The 20556-nt window shown below is 35.5% G+C and overlaps 2 protein-coding genes across 2 annotated transcripts; both read left to right on the top strand.

The window, feature by feature from the left end:
• The first annotated feature begins 16039 nt into the window (after positions 1-16039).
• On the top strand, positions 16040-16749 carry LOC113521643 (glutathione S-transferase 1-like). The gene has a single exon (XM_026907240.3). It carries the CDS (start codon positions 16090-16092, stop codon positions 16747-16749), a length of 660 nt encoding a protein of 219 aa, XP_026763041.2. The 5' UTR covers positions 16040-16089.
• A 591-nt stretch (positions 16750-17340) lies between these two features.
• On the top strand, positions 17341-18071 carry LOC113521642 (glutathione S-transferase 1-like). Its single transcript, XM_026907239.3, has one exon. It carries the CDS (start codon positions 17365-17367, stop codon positions 18028-18030), a length of 666 nt encoding a protein of 221 aa, XP_026763040.2. The 5' UTR covers positions 17341-17364; the 3' UTR covers positions 18031-18071.
• The last annotated feature ends 2485 nt before the right edge of the window (positions 18072-20556 follow it).

Below are 20556 nucleotides of genomic sequence, written 5' to 3'. Positions count from 1 at the left end.
ATTTATTACACATTTTTATTTTAAAATGAATTTGCTACAACTAATTGTCAGCCTGATGCCATGGCAGTTTAATTACTGCCACAGTACTGTTATTCTGTTCAAGCCACACAGTGATTTCACGGACGACTACGACGTATTTTATAGTGTTAAAACAATAAATTAAAAAGTGACATGGCTTGCTAATAACGCATGTTCTCTCCCCTGTTTATAATTACTCCTCTTCATCCAAAGGTTGCATGGAAGAGATCGCTTTTAGCAATAAGGTCGCCCATTGTTTTCTCATTGTGATTATTTCTTGTAATTGTTTATATTTATAATAAGTTTACTATTGTAATCTTTTGGAGGAAACAATAAAGAGTATCTATCTGTCTATTTTCTCTATTTTCCTCCAATCTGTAACGTCTCACTGATGGTAATAATACAATTAATACAATATTAAAAAACAGTATATATGGGAGCAGACCAAATGTTTCACCTTCGCTATAGCAAAAAACGTTGAAATATCTGTATCACGTTTAAATTTATAAAATTGTTTAGATCAAACAAAATAACTGTAACATGTATTTTTTTTTTTTTGGTTCAAATATTTATTTCACATTTTATTTCATACATGCACTCACATTGCTTACATACACCCAATCTAATTTTCCTACTTTGCTTTAGAATTATAATTTTCATTTATCTAATTAAAATTCGTTATTGACTGTATTTATAAGAGACTTAGCATGTAAGTTGTTTTTAAGAGCTGTAGAGTTTTATATTAAATAAATAAATAATTTCACTGTCATATTCGATCGTTATATATTTTCTAATAAACAGCAACACAAGCAGCCATACATGTATAGCCAATTCATATTAGAAATACGAATTTGTTTTTATACAACTTAGAATGGCAAACAAGCTGACGGCCCACCTAATGTAAAGTGGTAACTGTCGCCTATAGACATGAGCAGTACCATGGACATAACAGAGTATACTGTTTCCCCATGATACCCCCCATGCGTTGCCATTCCTGAGGACTCAGATGTTATTCCTCTGTACACAGTAAATTCACGCCGTATCTCACCCTTCAAACCGAAACACAGCCATGCAAACACAACTGCTTCACGGTTGAAACACGAATGGTACAGAGGTACCCAAGCAATTGACTTTTATACAAAGTCTCCCTCTGGTGAATGGAAAGGAATACAGATACAAACAACTTATACAAAGTGTCCCTCTGACGATAATTGATTGTCAAGGAGAGAAACGCACTTTCTGCTTCTGTTTGCCCGGAAAAAAAAACAATCACGGATTACTCAAATAAATGGTGAACATCTACTAGTTAAGCGCATTTGATGACGTTACTTTCCATCAGATGGAGTAAGATCAACCGCGGATCCGCGTATCCAATCAAAAAAATAACTATTCCCGCTTCAGTTTGTGTCTTAGTGCACTGGAAAACCGTAAGCGCTCCCAAGTAACTACGAGCAGAAGTTTTGGGCGCGTATGCTCTTTACTGTTTCGATGCATCCCCACCTGTATTGTAGTTAGTAACTACCTTACGTGGATAATGGGTGAGGGTACCCACTCCTCGATGCTGGATTCGGTTTTGGAAAACTCTCGAACTTTATCATGGTTTTGGTTAAGTGCATTTGGGTTGTCATAATTCTGTGGTTCTCGAATGAATATCATTTATATTTAACTAAACATTTCCCGCGACTTCATCTGGGTGAGTGGAATATGTTCATTAACCGAGATAAAAAGTAGTCTTTTTTTTATACAACTTAGAATGGCAAACAAGCTGACGGCCCACCTGATGGAAGGTGATAACCGTCGCCTATAGACATGAGCAATACCATGGAGGCAACTAAAGGGCAAGGAGCGGGCAGCAGGGTCCCTCTTAAAACATCTAAGCCTAACTGTGTTTGCAAATCCGCCTGCCAAGCGTGGTAACTACTGGCAAAACCTCTCAAGAGGCTTGTCTTCAACAGTTGTCTACAACAAAGGCTGATACGATAATGATGAAACTTAAATATAAGCATTTTAAGCAGTCATTTTTTTCTATTCTCGTCATAATACCGATTAACATGGAGTATTCTTGATTGTAATTTTCACGAGCACTGTTCCAAAGATTTGTAAAGACAGTTGGATATTTATTCATAACCAATTTAGACGATTCAGACAGCTGAATGAATTTGAATGCATATTCATTCAAATTCGTATATTGTACACCAGATAGGGATTCTTTTGATCCTTATTCATGCGATAAATATAGTAAAATATAGCAAGATATATAATATATATATCCTCCACTGTCCGTTTTCAAGGCACTTTCTTTCACGCACAACCACTCTTTGGCATCAACTTCTAGCAGCAGTATTTCCGAACTGATACGACATCATAACTTTCAAGAAAAGGGCATATTCCTTTTTAAAAGTCTCTGGTATTGCGAGTGATCAGGGGCGGTGGCGGGTACTTACCATCAGGTGAGTTGCACGCTCGTTTGCCCCCTGTGTCATAATATTTATTATGTAGTATCATAAAAAAATAGCCTTGTGATCCCGGCTTACAATGGGCCACACCTTGCTTCTCCATGGATGCTGTAAGAGGCAACTAATGGATTTTAATGGTCAAGAAATGGGCAGCAGTGTACCTCTTCAAATATCACCAAAAGCCTAACTGTGCCAATCCGCCTGCCGACCATAGCAACTACCAGAGGGAGACTTTTTACAAAAGTCGATTGCTTGAATACCTCTGTCGCATTCGTGTTTCTACCGTGAAGCAGTTGTGTTTGCATGGCTGTGTTTCGGTTGGAAGGGTGGGATATGGCGTGAATTTACAGGGTACAGAGAAATAACACTTGAGTCCTCAAGTGAGTCCTGAATCCTCATCCTCCTTGAGTCCTGAATGGCAACGCATGGGGGGTATCGTGGTCGAAACAGTATACTCTGTTATGTCCATGGTACTGCTCATGTCTATAGGCGACGGTTACCACTTTCCATCAGATGGACCGTCAGTTTGTTTGCCATTCTAAGTTGTATAAAAAAAACTACTGGCAAAACTTCCCTTATGAGGGAGGCATCATGTTCATGAAGATATTCAGCAGTGAAGATTTAACGTTCTATTTTCTCCTTTTTTCATGTTAAATCTCTTATGGCGTAAAAAGAGAATCGATTGAGAAAAGTCTACCAATTTTTGTCACTGACTGTACGTTGAGATAAGACTATCAATATCCAATCTAAGACCCATTCACGTTAACTACCATCAGCCCCATAAGTGTTTAAATTCGAAGACTCAACAGTTTCATAACTTTTAATGGTGTATCGTGCCGCTTGACATGAAAATTGTACAAATTCAACGAATCCTTGGTAACATTGTTTGCTCGGGACATAATTTAGGGAAACAATCCCCTGTTGTATTATTTACATTGATACAGGGGAATGGAGATGGAGAATACGTCATTACCCTGGTGCACCGATGTATAACAGGGCATAATGAGATTTCTAAAATTGGTATACAGTACGTACTTCACAGTTGAAAAGTTTTAACAAACAATATTTTGTTTGCCCTTTGTCGAGTTCCGTTTGTTCACAATTGAAGTTCTGGAGTTGCCAGGGGACTGAAGCCTGGATGTGTCCACTTTTGTTTATTGTTGCTCAGAAAATAAAATGTAAGTAACATTTTATTTTCTTTCAAATTACTTCAGAAACTTCCAGAAGCATTCATTAAATAGAAAAAATTAATATATTTCATGGTACGCTTATAAGTACGCTTATTGGATGCCATAAAGTTGCAAAATTTTACTCATAGTGATTTTACTTTTAGCTATTTAAAAAAAATCTTATATTAAATACTAAATTAAATAACTTAAATACTAAGAACTTTGCTGCTTACACAAAAACTTAATATTATGTAGATTTATATTTCCATTGTCATGACTGCTGAACATAGGCCTCCCGCTTGAAGGGTTTTACCACGTTAAGCTATTGTACTGTCTCTTTCTTTCACACTCTTCGTGTTCTACCGCTTGTACATCAGATTGTGCTCAGAGGAATTACTCAATATGATGCCCACGGCCACTTTCTATCATCGTACGACTCGCCATCGACAGGTTCATCATCGTTCATCCTCATATCCTACAGCCTAATTGGTCGCGTACAACGCGGTTTCAGAGATGTCTTCTCCCACGAACACTCAGGTTATGGAATGAGCTCCCTGTCGAGGTTTTCCCAAAAGACTATAGCATGGGGTTCTTCAAAGACCTGAAGAGACCTCTTTACCCCCCGTAAAGAGGTCTCTTCAGGGTCGGCAACGCACGCGTAATACCTGTGATATTACAGGCGTTCATAGACTATGGTAACCGCTTACTATCAGATGGGCCGTATGCTAGTTTGCCACCTCAGTGGTATAAAAAAAAACACTACATTTCGAATTTGAAAGAAATTGTAAACAGTGTAATAGTTAAAATAGGTTTGTAGAAAATTTAGTTTCTATGAATAAAGAGATAAACCTCTCCTCTCGCTCACTCGTTCTCTTTTTATATGGATATTTTTTTAATGGGTGATAATGGTATGGTAAGCCCGCCTGCGCTAACGGGATACGCTGGCGGAGCACCAGTGAACGGTGATAGATGAAAATGAAAACAGGTCAGTTAGCCCATCATGATGAATTCATCAGGAATTAACCATGATAGTTTCCAGGGGGAACCGCGAGAAGGTCGACGTGGTTGGGTATATTGCTAGCAACGGGATTATTAATCTCCATTACTAACAATATCTTTCCCCACAAAATTTTATATGTATATTGTATAATTAAATTTTTTTTTTTTACTTTTTCATACAATTTTTCAAACATTTTCTATAATATAATCCTTGTCTTGACATTGGGGATAGTCTCATTTTCTTCATTAGTACATCAATACGAACCTAGGGTGGGCAGTTAATAAATAATAAAAGAACTGAATCTATATATTCACGTGTAGGCCAATATCATACTGTGACTTTCGAAGCTCTTAATGTAAATCTACTCGTTATAACGATTGTACCAGATATTCCATAGCTTTGTTTTAGCAAACTCCCGACATTAGCAACAAATTCTGCCATTTTAAATGCTTTACGAACTCCTAGTTTACTGATCATCAAACGTGATTTACAGTAAGGTTTTGTTTTGTCGAGGTTTTCCCAAGAGACTACAGCATGGGGTTCTTCAAAAAGGGATTAAAGAGGTTTCTTCAGGGTCGGCAACGCGCGCGTAATACCTCTGGTATTGCAGGTGTTTATAGGCTACGGTAACTACTTACCATCAGGTGGGCCGTACGCTTGTTTGCCACCTCAGTGGTATAAAAAAAAATTAAAGTGGTAATCTAGCTCCTTCCGGTGGTAAGTGGCTACTGGTGCCTCTGGTGTTGTGGGTGATCATTGGCGCGGCGGTAGACACTTACCATCAGGTGAACCGCATGCTCGTTTGCTCCTTGTGTCTTAAAAAATTCAAAAATATTAATTTATTAATTTTTTTTTGTACATATGGTAACATCGGCCTTTCTGCCAACCAATACTGTAGGAAGTGCACGTCTTTCTCTGTACAATATATATATATATATATATATAGCCCACAAAGTCATCTGTGACCTGGGACCTAAGAAACTAGGAGCTAGTAAGTTACAAACCACCTCATGATTTATATGGTAAGCACCAATGGTCTTTTTTCTAAATGCCCTATCCAAAGGTTGTCTGGAAGGGATTGCTTAGCGATAAGGCCGCCTTTTATATTACTTCACATTACTTTATATATATAATATTTTTATAAATAGTAAAATATATGCCTCCAATATGTTTATAATTACTCCTCTCCATCCAAAGGTTGCCTGGAAGAGATCGCTTTAATCGATAAGGTCGCCCATTGTTTTCTCATTGTGATTATTTCGTGTAATTATTTATATTTATAATAAGTTTACTATTGTAATCTTTTGGAGGAAACAATAAAGAGTATCTATCTATCTATATAAATAACCAAATTTTTTTTTTGATAAAGAGAAACAAATGTTTTTCTAATAATATCCTTAAATATAAGAAAGTCCCGACTGAATGTTTTCCCCTACAAAGATAGGTATTTTTATTATTTTCAATTATCCTTAACAAGAGCGGGCATCAAGAAGGCGAGCCCGGATTGATTGATTGACGATTGATTGATGACCGACACGCTCCTGTGTTACTTGTCTATATACAGACAAACAGCATGTATATATATAGTATCGGAGATACCTTCTTAATTATGTCCACTATAAAATTGGAGCTAAGAAAAATATTTATTTATTTATTTAACTCTTTATTGCACCAGAAATATAAAAATAAGCAATATCAATATAAACAATATATAAACAATTCAAGTGAAATACAGTAGCATGAAGTACAGGTTAAAATACAGTACCAGAGGGAGACTTTGTACAAAAGTTGTTTGCTTGGACTGAGACACATCCCAAAAAATTACTTAACGATTCGGGACAGTGTTATGTATTTTTTTTTTATACAACTTAAAATGGCAAACAAGCTGACGGCCCACCTGATAGAAAGTGGTAACCGTCGCCTATATACATGAGCAGTACCATGGACATGACAGAGTATACTGTTTCGCCCATGATACCCCCCATGCGTTGCCATTTCTGAGGACTCAAGTGTTGTTCCTCTGTACCCAGTAAATTCACGCCATATCCCACCCTTCAAACCGAAACACAGCCATGCAAACACAACTGCTTCACGGTAGAAACACGAATGGGACAGAGGTACCCATGCAATCGACTTTTGTACAAAGTCTCCCTCTGGTATGTATAGAAAAATATATTCCTAGACTTGCAAACTAGAAGCTTATCTACTAATAGTTAAAGGTTGTATTACACAAAAAACCAGCTTGAATAGTAGCAAAACAAATTATTTCAATTGAAAACTAAACTAATGAATCGATTTTGATAATATTTCTATGGGACTAAACTCTAAGTATATATAATTTCATATTTTTGTATAACATTGTTTTTTTTTATTCAGATAAAAAATAATTTTCCAAGTCGATTCACAACTGACGCAGTTATAAACATAAAAAATAACATAGAATATTTTCGAAGTCGCTTGAAAAAGTAATTGTCAATTTTCATAAGGCAATACAATTTCAATGCTTCATATTTGCATGCCATAACTCAATGTAGCTTTGCATAAAGGTATTGCAATTATTCACTCAAATCCCCTGCACAAAACATAATTGTAAACATACCAGGCTCGCACAGGTCGATTGTTATTCCAATACGGCACCGGCAAAAAACCAAACAGACGTACGAACAAGACGCATGTCGAATAAATTCACTTTTTTCGCGACTCACTTAAAAATGTATGAAAGCATACCCTAAAAAGGCTCGTTATAATATTCCATCAAAGCGCAAACACGCTTCCTCGCTACCGGGCGCATAAAAAATATGGAGGTGCCATTCGGGCGTGGAGGACAGAATTGAATTTGTAAAATCCGAACAGATATAAAGAGTTGGCTAAGCAAGCCTTATTATTATTTATTGCTGTTTTTTTTTTAACCTATTATTAAATTTACAAGAGGGAGACTTTGTACAAAAGTCAATTGTTTGGGTACCTCTGTCTCACTCGTGTTTCTACCGTGAAGCAGTTGTGTTTGCATGTCTGTGTTTCGGTTTGAAAGGTGGTATGTGGCGTGAATTTACTGGGTACAGAGGACTAACACCCGAGTCCTCAGGAATGGCAACGCATGGGGGGTATCATGGGCGAAACAGTATACTCTGTTATGTCCATGGTACTGCTCATGTCTATAGTCGACGGTTACTACTTTCCATCAGATGAGCCGTTAGCTTGTTTGCCATTCTAAGTTGTATGAAAAAAATACCCTAAGGGGAGGCTTACGTTCAGCAGTGGACAGTTAAAGGCTGATACGATGATGATTGTAATAAAATGAAATGTAGGTAGCCAAACCCAGTAAATAGAATCTCATTTGGACTGTCTTGTTTATAGAATCATGCCTAACATAACCGACGCAATGCTTCCAAGAAGCGTAAAACCTTCCTGGTATTTTCACAAACTTTGCAGCTTGACCTCACTAATGCAAACTCTAATTTAAATCATTTATATTCAATTCGACTTGTTTATAAGCTCTCTTAAAACATTTTTTTTTTGTAATTCTACTGCTGTATTCGAAATGTTATTGTTTACTAGGAAAAACTACAAGAAATTCTACAGTTAAGCAAAAAGCAAAAACAGTTTTTTTTGGGTGAAAATGGAATGGTAACCCCGCCTGCGCTAACGGGATACGCTGGCGGAGCACCAGTGATGGATGATCAGAATGAAAAGGCAGGTCAGTTAGCTCATCGTGATGCTGATGTAATGCAGGCGGGGTTACCATTCCATCTTCACCCATTAAAAAAAAGACCCACTGAAACTGCGTAGAGATGTTGCAGCTCTGTGCATCTCCTATGGAATTTATTATGAGGAGTATTCTGAGGAATTGTTCGGATTGATACCTGCTGCTGATTTTCACCACCGTACAACCAGCCATAAACTAAAATTTCATCCCAACCATCTGGACGAGTGACGGTCTTCCACCGTGTGTTTTTCAAGGCACTATCTTCCACGCACTTTGGGATCAACTTCCAGCAGCAGTATTTCTGAACCGATCTGACATCATAACCTTCAGGAAAAGAGCATATGCCTTCTAAAAAGGCCGGCAGCACGGGTATCATGGGCGGCGATATTCACTTACCATCAAGTGAGCCGCATGCTCGTTTGCCCCCTGTGTTGTAAAAAAAAATATATATTTTTCGCTTATTAAGTGAACGATTCCAGCAGAGTTTAAATCAGGGTCGCTCTGTAAAACATCTTTATTGCTTTAACTAGAGCAGCGATATCAATAGGTTGATTTTTCTCAACCGTGTTTACGTATAATTCGATTCCAATGAAACTTCATTACGTCCCGTTTTAGGGATCCGCAAAATACCTTTCTATTTATCTCTCCTGTGGAATATTATATTTTGCTACAGAAAATGTTGTTTTTAGTTTATATATGGAATTATTCATAATGTGTTTGTATAATATGGATCTAATGAACAAGTAAATTGGAGCAAAAATGTTATTTTTCTCTCTTATTGATATATTTACTTCCATCTGATGTCATCACAAGTTCTTTTTACATATATCAAGATGGAATGTTAACCCTGTCTGAGCTACTGGTTTACACTGACGAGGATCAAATGAAATCATCAATAATGCATCTAGAACCCCCCCCCCCCCACTCCTTACATATTAGATTACTACACCTATACCTGCTGAAAGTAAAAAAAACAGCTTTTTTAAGTTTTCTAGGTTTCTGATGCCTGCGACATTAGAGGTGTCACGTGCACGTTGCCAACCCTGAAAGAACCTTAATACGTCCTTTTTAAAAAACACCAAACTGTAATCCCTAGGGAACACCTCAGTAGGAAGCTCATTCCATAGCTTAAACATTGACAGGAGGAAACTGCTCTGAAACCGCCCTGTACATGATCATTTAGGCTCCAAGGGACAGTGTGAACTATTGTTAGAACTATTGAGAACAGAAGGGGAATAATGTTGGGACACTTGATACGATACGACGAACTTATGAAGATTATAATAGAAGATAAGATAGAAGGAAGGAGGGGAAGAGGGAGACCGAGACATCGTTACATCAGGCAGATCAAGGAAGGAGTTGGTGTCGTGTCGTATCTAGAGGTGAAGAGACTCGCTGAAAAGCGTAGTGAGTGGCAAGAGCTCCACCGACAAGAGCGCAGCTCTTAAATAGGATAGATAGATAGATAGAGACAATGTGAGGATAAATACCCTGTGGATGGCGAGCAGTGCGATGGTAAAAATTTAATGTGGACGTCATAGAATACTCCCTGTCTTTAAAACCAGACAAAATAATTTTATTAAATGTATTATATTTTTTTATTTTGATTGATACCTGTATTAGTTGCTACGTCGTGTTGTCCCAGCATAGAATGGGCCACCTTTTCCTTTCCCGTGAGTGTCTTAGGAGGCGACTAAGGTAAATGAATGGTCGAGGGTTGGGCAGCGCTTTTTAAAACATCACCAAAAGCCTTGCTGCGGTAGCCAACCTGCCTGCCAAGCATGGCAGCTATTGGCAAAACCCCCAATAGAGGGAGGCCTATGTTCAGCCATGGACAGATAATGGCTGATATGATAATATTGATGAGTCAGATTAGTCTACACTAATGTTATAAAGAGGAAAGATTTGTATTTTTATGTGTATGTATGTTTGTAATGAATAAACACAAAAACTACTTTGCCGATTTCAAAATTTTTTACACCATTAGAAAGCTACATTCACCCTGAGTGATATAGGCTATGTTTTATTATTGCTAGAAAAGATTAGGGATCCTTACAAAACTTTAGTAATGTAACTCAAATAACTTTAACTTAACAATAAAATATCTTTCGTCGCGTGCGCTGCGGAAACTATTGGTAGTAGAACAAAAGTATGTTCTACAATATTGAAGAAAATATCAATAACTACAAAAAACTTCGCGATACTATATGTCCAACTATTATCGTTATATCACAGTAACCACTTTTTACATTTTAAAAGTTGATAGAAATACCGACCAAAATTACACCATATTATTCGTACTTCTGTTTATTGCATTTTTTTTGTCGAAGTTTAAAAAACTCGTGCGAAGCCGGGACCGGCCGCTAGTCATTTATATAATTAAGATTGCGTTCCACTAAAAAAGAAAATATATCTATTGTGGCAAAACTGGTTATATTGATTTAAAAACTAAACTACTGAAGCCATTTTAATAAAATTTCTACGAGACCAATCTGTAAGTATATCCTTTCAGATAAAAAAAAAAAACAATTTTCCAAATCGGTTTACAACTGACGGAGTTATGAGGTGACAGACGTAAAAAAAATTGAACCTCTTGTTTTTAAACTCGTTTGAAAACCTATTTTATATCTACTGCGATTTTTGATAGAACCATGCATTTTGGGACGCTTCACTCCTGTCATCTCCCTTTATTATTTTACCTTAAAAGCTTTTTTGTGATAAGAAGGTCTCTATTAGATTGCCTATGTATACAGTTACTTTATCTATTAGAAATAATATCTATTTAAAATATTTTTATTAAAGATAGGCAGCTCTTGATTATTTTTAATGTTATTTTATAAAAAAAAAACTGTAATATAATTGACACAGTGAAGGATTTAGTACGTTTTCTTATCTATCTATCCTATTTAAGAGCTGCGCTCTTGTCGGTGGAGCTCTTGCCACTCACTACGATTTTCAGCGAGTCTCTTCACCTCTTGATACGACTCGACACCAACTCCTTCCTTGATCTGCCTGATGTAACTATGTCTCGGTCTCCCTCTTCCACTCCTTTCTTTTCCTTTAAGTTTTCTTGTAACTGAAAATTGTAAACGAACTGCCAACACGCCTGATGGAAAGTGGTAACCCTTGCCTGAAGACTTCAATAATATCATTAATATCACACAATTATAATAGCCGTGTGGTCCCGGCATAGAATGGACCACCCCTTCCTTTCCCATTATTGTCGTAAAAGGCAACTAAGAGAACAGAATGGTCAAGAGATGAGTAGCAGTCCTCCCATCTTAAAACATCATCAAAGCCTAACTGCGGTTGCCAACACGCAAGCCAAGCATGGTAACTACTTGAAAAACCACGTAAGAGGAAGATCTATGGTCAACAGTGGACAGTTAACAGCTGCATGATCGTCAATACATTAATATAATAACCCCAAAGAAAAGCCATGACCAGAATTTTCTTTTTATTTGGTGTTTTACTCCGATGCAAGTCCTTTAGCCATATTTCTCATATGTTGCCATTCCTGGAGATTAAAGTCTTCTAATAACCTAAGCGTTCGAGAGAGGAATTTTGGAGGAGAGGAGGAGGAGGCGTGAATTTACAGGGTACCGAGGAATAACACTTGAGTCCTCAGGAATGGCAACGCATGGGGGGTGTAATGAGTGAAACAGTATACTCTGTTATGTCCATGATACTGCTCATGTCTATAGGCGACGGTTACCACTTTCCGTCAGGTGGACCGTCAGCTTGTTTGCCATTCTAAGTTGTATAAAAAAAAGGAAACCTAGAAATCTCTTTTGAAACTGCACTGTACACGACTATTTAGGTTCTAGTGTGTTAGGATGAATTCCCTATCTATGGCAAATAGTACGCTGGTGAAAGGTGGCTATTATCCACAGTAACCTTTCACCATCATACCGCTCGTCATCTTGAAATATCCTATAAAATACAGTTCATTTGACAATACTTATTTATTTATTTCGGTTAGTCGTAAGAACTCCCGACACGTGCTGAGTAAGAGCGGTTTCAGAGATGTTTTCTCCCACAAACACTCAGGTTATGGAATGAGATCCCTGCCTAGGTTTTCCTAAGAGACTACAGCATGGGGTTCTTCAAAAGGGGGGTAAAGAGGTTTCTTCAGGGTTGGCAACGCACGCGTAATACCTCTGGTATTGCAGGCGTTCATAGGCTACGGTAACCGCTTACCATCAGGTGGGCCATATGCTTGTTTGTCACCTCAGTGGTATAAAAAAAAGAGCCTTTTTAGTGACTTGAATTTGTTATCACTGTTTTTTTTTAATGGAATGGTAACCCCGCCTGCGCTATCGGTATACACAGGCGGGGCACCAGTGAGAGATGATTGGTGAGGATGAAAAGGCAGGTCAGTTAGTTCATCGTGAAGAATTCAACGATAAATTAATCACGATTGTTTCCAGGGGGATCCGCGTGGAAGTCGACCTGATAAGGTATATTGATAGCGATGGAGACTAACCTCCCCATTACTAACAATTCCTTCCCCCCTGTTTTTACTGTTAGCTGCTTCAAAAACCCTGCTTAATGGTTTTTTTCAGAAAATTTCTCTAAGGAATTAATTCTTTTGAGTAAAAATAATAGTATATGTGTATTGACAAGGGTTCTCACTGCGCACTATAAATTAAACAAGCATATAGCCCAACTAGACTTATGCCCAAGTGTTTGCAGATTTTGTCACAGTGAGGAAGAAACGCCGCAGCACTGAATGTGTGGCTGTAGCCCACTCATACATAAACGATATATCTCCTTTGGAAAACACACTCTATAGCCTAAGGATAAAAGAATAACTATCTATAGCCTAAAGATAAAAAAACATCGCTATACAGAAACATCCTAAAATTCCTATCATTGATAGAAATTAGCAGCGAACTTTAAAAAAGGGCGAGCACGAAAGATCATGGAAAGATCGCTGTGTCACAGGTTTTTCTGGAAAAAGCCCGTTTTCTATAATAATAATAGTTTTTTTTTTGTCTTTCTTCCTTTAGTTTATTTATTTAGAAGCACAATCTAAAAATGTAAACATTCAGACTATACTAGCTATAGGAATATACCTAACAATCATACCTGCCCATTAAACTTTTATACCCACCTTGCATTCGGCTTCATAAAGTAACGTCTTTTATTTCTGCGCGTTACCGCCACCAAACCACTGCTATATTCGTAAACGGGCCTTAACTGCTATATCGAAATCCACATTTGAATGTATATATACCCTTAATGGTAGGTGGCTGGATTATAGTGTAAGATACGAGAGGTAGCGATTTAATGTTACAATATTATTAACATAATAATCCTTAGCGATCTCTGCTGAATATGAAAGGTATAATCTAATTGTGATTAAATCGAAAGTTAATCGAATAAACGTCAACTACATGATCGTTGGCCGCCTGGGTATGGCATAGAATAGGTCATCCCGTCCTTTCGCGTGGGTGTCGTAAGAGCCGACTAAAGCGAGGCAGCAACGTCCCTCTTAAAACATCTCTGAAGCCTGACTGCGGTTGCCAATCCGTCTGTCAAGCATGGCAACTACTGGCAAAACCCCCCAAGGGGTAGGCTTTTATTCAGCAGTGGATACTTAAAGGTTAATATGATGATAATTATGACGTGATCGTTAACATTTAACTTCTGTCTCCCTTGTACATGTGGATAAGCTTACATAAGCTGGTCAGGTGACCTTTTTAGCACTTATAAAAAATATTATTAAGCCTTGTGCAGTCCTTATAAAAAAATCTTTCAACATTGTATTTAATAATACAAGAAAAAATTTGGAACGTCATATTTCGTAGAACGTGGATTTCTTTAAAGAAAAAATTAGCATTTTAACTTAAATAATTGACATGTTTATTTTTAAATATTACGTCAATAATATAATATTCTAACAAATTATCTAACGATTGAGATTTGTTAATTTTTTTAGATTGATTTTTAAACTTTTTTTTTTACAACGTAGAATGGCAAACAAACTGACTGCCCACCTAATGGGAAGTGGTAACCGTCGCCTATAGACATGAGCAGTACCATGGACATACTAGAGTATACTGTTTCGCCCATGATACCCCCCCATGCGTTGCCATTCCTGAGGACTCTGTACCCTGTATATTCACGCCATATCTCACCTTTAAAACCGAAACACAGCCGTGCAAACACAACACGGTTGAAACACGAATGGGACAGAGGTACCCAAGCAAACGACTTTTGTAGATAATCTCCCTCTGGTGCATTAATAATATAATGAAATAATAATAAGTCATCATATTTTTATTTTATTACTTCTTATTTATTATAAATTTCACGTCGCTTCCTTCTGTACTTTGCACCACAATAAAGGTCCAGTATAAATGGCCCTCTGCACAGTTTTCAGCGAACATTTGAATGGAAACGACTTTATTCAGATAACAACCACGATTTTATCTTGATATATTTCATACACAGATTATAGGCATTCGCTGTGATTGCGTTTTTTGCCTCCAAACGGCACGTCTATGAATGAAATTCCAATCTATTCCAATAACTTGTTTCCATTTTACAAAAATACAAATTATAAATATTTTACATTACAATTATTTACATTTTGAAATAAAATTGTACTCAAATTGAAAAAAAAAAAATACCAAACGTAATACGAAACAATAAAAACGTGGAAAATAATTTATAATTTCAAGACAACACTAGACGCAGAAGTAATTTTCAATTAGAAATAGATACCTAAATACATCAGTATCAATGTATTAAGTTCCCATGTGGTCCCAGTATAGCATAGGCCACCTCTTTCTTTCCCACTAATACCCAAAGTATCATAAGAGACGACTAAAGGAAGGCAAGGGAGGGGCAGCAGCGTCCCTCTTAAAACATCTCCAAAGCCTAACTGCGGTTTCCAATCTGTCTGCCAAGTATGGCAACTACTGGCAAAACTCCCCTAGGAGGCTTATGTTCAGCAGTGGACAGTTAACGGCTGAAATAATAATAATAATATGGGATTGAATTAATCAATATGTCTCAATGAAACAGGCTATGTATTATAGCATGTATAAAACGACCTCAGTATGAAGGAATTTCGTTTTTGATGTAAAATCATAAAAATAAATAATGGAATGTTATCTGTATTGAAATCTTAATTATTGATAAATAACAATTATTAATAAAACTCTGCTAAGAGCATATCGAGCAACCAATATGCAGTTCCGTAGTTATAAGATTTTTAAGCGATTTACAAAAAAGTTCTGAATTTACTTATTCTCTTTTCATTATGTTACACTATTACTTTGCCAAATCTTATATAATTTTCATAATTCTTATTTCAAACTAAAGACTTTAATCTCATACATACATATCTGTCACGGAGAACTAACGGAGTTGTAAGGTAACAAATATAAAAATACCCCGAATTGAAAACCTCCTTGTTTTTGAAGTCGGTTGCAAATTACGATTTCTATAACCATCGAATAAACCAAACAAGTAAACGGATGGCACAATTATAATGATTCTATTTTTAGTATTTGAGAAATAAGTACTAGGGAACTCTAAAAACAATTTTTAAACGACACAAACATATATTTTATCTGTACTTACATAATTTGACGCCAAGCCATCAAAGAAAATCAAAACTGTTTATCTTTACGCGATAAAAACAACTGTATTGTAATTATATCGCTAGTATGTGATACGCAAATTTTTATAACAAATTGACAGTCTGATTTTGTAGTGGTAATAAAAATGTCACTTGTGTTGTATAAAGTGGACAGAAGTCCTCCGGTCAGAGCAGTTCTTATGACAATTGAGATACTAGAACTTAAATATAAATCTATAGAAGTCAACACTCTGGCTGGAGAGCATTTGAAACCGGAATATCTAGAAAAGAACCCTATGCACACAGTGCCTTTGCTTGAAGACGGAAAATTTTCTCTCGCTGATAGTCATGCCATCATCACGTACTTAGTATCTAAATATGGAGCAGATAAGCGAGAAGATTTGTATCCTAATGACTTGGGCATAAGAGCTACTATAAACCAACGTTTGTATTTCGATGCAGGTGTATTGTTCCCAAAATTAATGGCCATCTCCAGACCAATGTTCAGAAAAGAAACGACTGGACCGAGTCCACAGCAAGTTGAAGAAATAGAAGAGACATATGGTATATTGGAGAGTTATCTTAGGCAGTCTAAATTCTTAGCTGGAAAACATTTGAGTTTAGCCGACATATCTATAGTGGCCACGATATCAACATATGAAATATTAATTCCTATAACTAATAAATATCCACGATTGTTGGAATGGCTTAATATATTGAAAAATTGTGATTTTTATAAGAAAGCAAACGTACCAGGCTTGTTACAAATAAAAGAAATACTGGAGCAACTGAGTCAAGGTATATGAAAATATTTATATATGAAGATGGATGAAATTAGATATAAGTATTGTTTTTTTTTTTTCGTTTACATTTTTATTACAGTTTTATAAATTTCATAAAGGTTTCTAAATTCAAGTTTATATTATACTGTATTTACCATTCAGTTTGCTATGAACTAAGGAAGTTTGATCACCCAACTGACGCAGATCCTGGGATTATTATGAGAGTTTCTTCCAGATGCTCGTGGCAATCCAAACCATCATTTGACTTTCTAGAATATTCTGGTTTGGACTTAACACACTCTTACACGTAATAGTCCAACCATTAAGCCAAGTACAGAAATAAGGCTATACTAAATAACTATTAATCTCTGAATAATCTAGAAATATAAATGTCGTTAACAATATACACAAAATAATAAAATATTTTTTTGCTTTACTACTAAAATTATTTACCCAGACATGTCATGCAAAAATAAACTTAAATTAATAATCATATATATTGTATTTTACAATACAGCTGTATCAATACATGTTGTTCAAGTATATAATAATGATAAGATACCATTCTTATCAAGTATACGTGGTGCGTTATAAATTGTTACTCTATGAAGTAACAGTCAGTTTGTAGCCAACAACAAGATGCCACTAGTGTTACATAAAACAGACGGGAGCCCTCCTGTCAGGGCTGTTCTTATGACTATTGACATTCTTAAACTGAAAGTGGAGTTTGTTGAAGTCAATACATTGGCTGGAGAAACCCGGAGACCGGAATATGTTGCAAAAAATCCTATGCATACAGTACCGCTACTTGAAGATGGGAATTTTACACTAGCTGACAGCCACGCGATTATTACATACTTGGTGTCCAAATATGGTGGTGAAAAACGAGCGGAACTGTATCCTAACGACTTCAGTACAAGAGCTACAATCGATCAGCGTTTATACTTTGACGCTGCTGTGCTATTCCCAAGATTAATTTCCATCTTAAGGCCAGTATTTAGAGATAAAGCGACGGGACCGACTGCACAGCAAATTGAAGACGTCAAAGAAGGTTATGGAATGCTTGAGAGATACCTTCAAAAGTCTGAGTATCTAGTTGGAAGCACTATAACCTTGGCAGATATATCCTTAGCTGCAACAGTGTCAACGCTCAATGTGATAGTACCATTAACGGAAGAGTTTCCGAAAACTATTCAATGGTTGAACAATTTGAGAGGAACTGATTTTTACAAGAAAGCCAATGAACCAGGATTGACGAAGATTACTGAATTCTACAATCTGTCGATAAAGAATAATTCATCATAATTGAAACAAACTTAAGTTTCAATAAAAATAATTGCAAATTGCTTTTTTGTTTTAATTTTGTTTTATGCAACGTAGAATGGCAAACGAGCTGACAGCCCATCTAGTGGAAAGTGGTAATCGTCGCCTATAGACATGAACAGTACCAACATTATACTGTGTCGCCCGTGATACTCTTCAAGTGTTCCCATTCCCGAAGACTAAGGTGTTATGTCTCAACCCAATTCTTTTTAAAGTTTTTTTTTTTTTTAAATAATTCAACTAAATATGTTTTATTTTTGTATGATGGCTTAAAACAGAATTTGTGTGGAAATATGAACTAAACCAATATTTGATAATGGACAATACATGAATTATAATGAAAACAGCTACATAAATATATTTCTTTTAACAAGAACTAGATATATAAAGGTGGGTGAAAATTATCATTGGTTTAAGAAAATTTATATTTTTTTTTTTATACAGTATTAGACCTTTTTAGTACTATTATTAACTATTACGGTATATTACTTACTTACTAATATATAATAAAAGTGTATCAAGACAGAGTATATATTATGGGAGATATTTAAGAAAAATTATTACTTGATAAAAGTAATAGATGTCAAAACAATAATGTACAGATTTTTTTTTCTGTATTTGTTTGTACGTTTCTTCTGGAATCACGTAAAAACTGCTGCATCAATTTGAATGTGATTTTCACAATTATATTCTCTATGAAGATCTAATTTAAAAACTGGTATTTGTTTTAATTTGATATGCCATCTTATGTACATAATTATACGCATTCAGTAAATCGTATAGTCATATTTAATATTTGTTTTACATAGTGCATAAAGATAAGAATAATATAAGGCAAAAAATAACAGTGTATACAGAGCGACCTTTGTTCTTATTTTCTCTGCGTGTACCGTGAGATAGCGTTAATTTACAACACTAATTGACGACTCAGTGAACTTTGTAACACATACAACGCCATCTATTAACAATAATCCGAAGTGGTGTTACGTCCCATACAAAGTTGCCTATTTTTAATTTTTCGACTTTTCACCAGAACTTTATAGTTCTTTCAACTATTTTTTTTTCTTTAAACCACCTCAATATTATAACGCTTAAAAATATTTTTAAACCAGTTGAACCATTTTTGAGTTTGAATGAAACTGACAAACAGCAAGTTATTTATTATTATTATTCTATTATTAACATATATTGTTGCACTGCTGGACAATCTCCAGTTGAAAATTACAAAATATTAATTTTGATATTGGAAATAAAAAAAATCCTAAATATTATAATATTATTTGAATAAATTAATAATTTTATTGTAAATTTATATATTTCATAAATAATATTTATTCATTCATTCATACTTCACTGAAATAAAGTATTTATAATTTATCTAAATATACAAAAAGGAAAACCAGAGGTATTTGTCAACTGTCACCGTTGTGGTGAATGTTACTTGATGATTGAGAAAAATCATAAAAAAAATCTCAATCTATCACCGTCTTAAGAATTAATGAAATTATCAAGTATTTTTCAAGTCACTATAGTACATGATATTTTGGTAACTTTAATTGGACCTTATTTTTGACCGAATTTGTTATTGATTCCAAAGGATTTTCCAATGTACCTATTTCATAATAATCCCTGAATCCAGAAATCCCTGTAGAAATATTCATACTTCTAAATTTAGTCACTTGAACTGCACATAAACCATATTGAATTTGTTACTTACATTAAAATATTATTATTTATACTTTATTGTACACAAAAAAATATAAAACAATATATATTATTATATAATAAATAAAGATGTACAACAGATGAACTTAACTCTGTAAGAGTTCTCTTCCAGCAAACCCTGAGTGAAACATATGAAATATATAAATTAATATTATAAACTAATGTTCATACATCAAAAGGTCCCAATAAACGATGCAAATTTAACAAGAACATAGACTAAAACACAGAAAACGTATTCATTCCCAAAGGTTTCATTCGATGGTGGACCAATATTTTATCCTAATTACTTCCATCCCAAATGACCATTCAAACAGCCGGACTCGAACCCGTGACCGTTCCTTAATTAATTTAACCGTGAACATTGACAAACGGACCCAGAAATAAATCTACTGCAAATATAATTAGGAAGCTCTCGCTCAACAGGGATGTTTGGTTAGGGGAGGATACCATTAATGTAAGGTTAGCGGGGGTGAGGCGACGATATTGCATATAAGAATTAGTAATGTAACAGTTTCCACATCTAAACTTAGAAAAGTATATTGCAACAAAAAGTATATTATAAACGTTTATTAAACTAACACACCAATAGATGTCACTAATTATATTTTTTTTATTTAACACAAAAACAACTTAATGTGATAATTGGTCACTAAATAAAATTAGTATAATTACAAGATATACTAGATGGCGCTAGAATCGAGACTTGTGGTTTTTGTTGATTATTTTATAATTAAAGATAATTAGAAGTGAAATTTCTAAATTGACGCGCAGCTTTTATTATTA

The sequence above is a fragment of the Galleria mellonella genome, unplaced genomic scaffold (assembly GCF_026898425.1).
Source record: "Galleria mellonella isolate WM207_F2 unplaced genomic scaffold, CSIRO_AGI_GalMel_v1 utg63, whole genome shotgun sequence".
NCBI lineage: Eukaryota > Metazoa > Arthropoda > Insecta > Lepidoptera > Pyralidae > Galleria > Galleria mellonella.
This window is presented reverse-complemented; position numbering and strand designations above follow the sequence as displayed.

Excerpts from the sequence above, each read along its gene's own strand:
- LOC113521643 (XM_026907240.3), top strand. The coding sequence starts at position 16,090 with ATGTCACTTGTGTTGTATAAAGTGGACAGAAGTCCTCCGGTCAGAGCA.
- LOC113521642 (XM_026907239.3), top strand. The coding sequence starts at position 17,365 with ATGCCACTAGTGTTACATAAAACAGACGGGAGCCCTCCTGTCAGGGCT.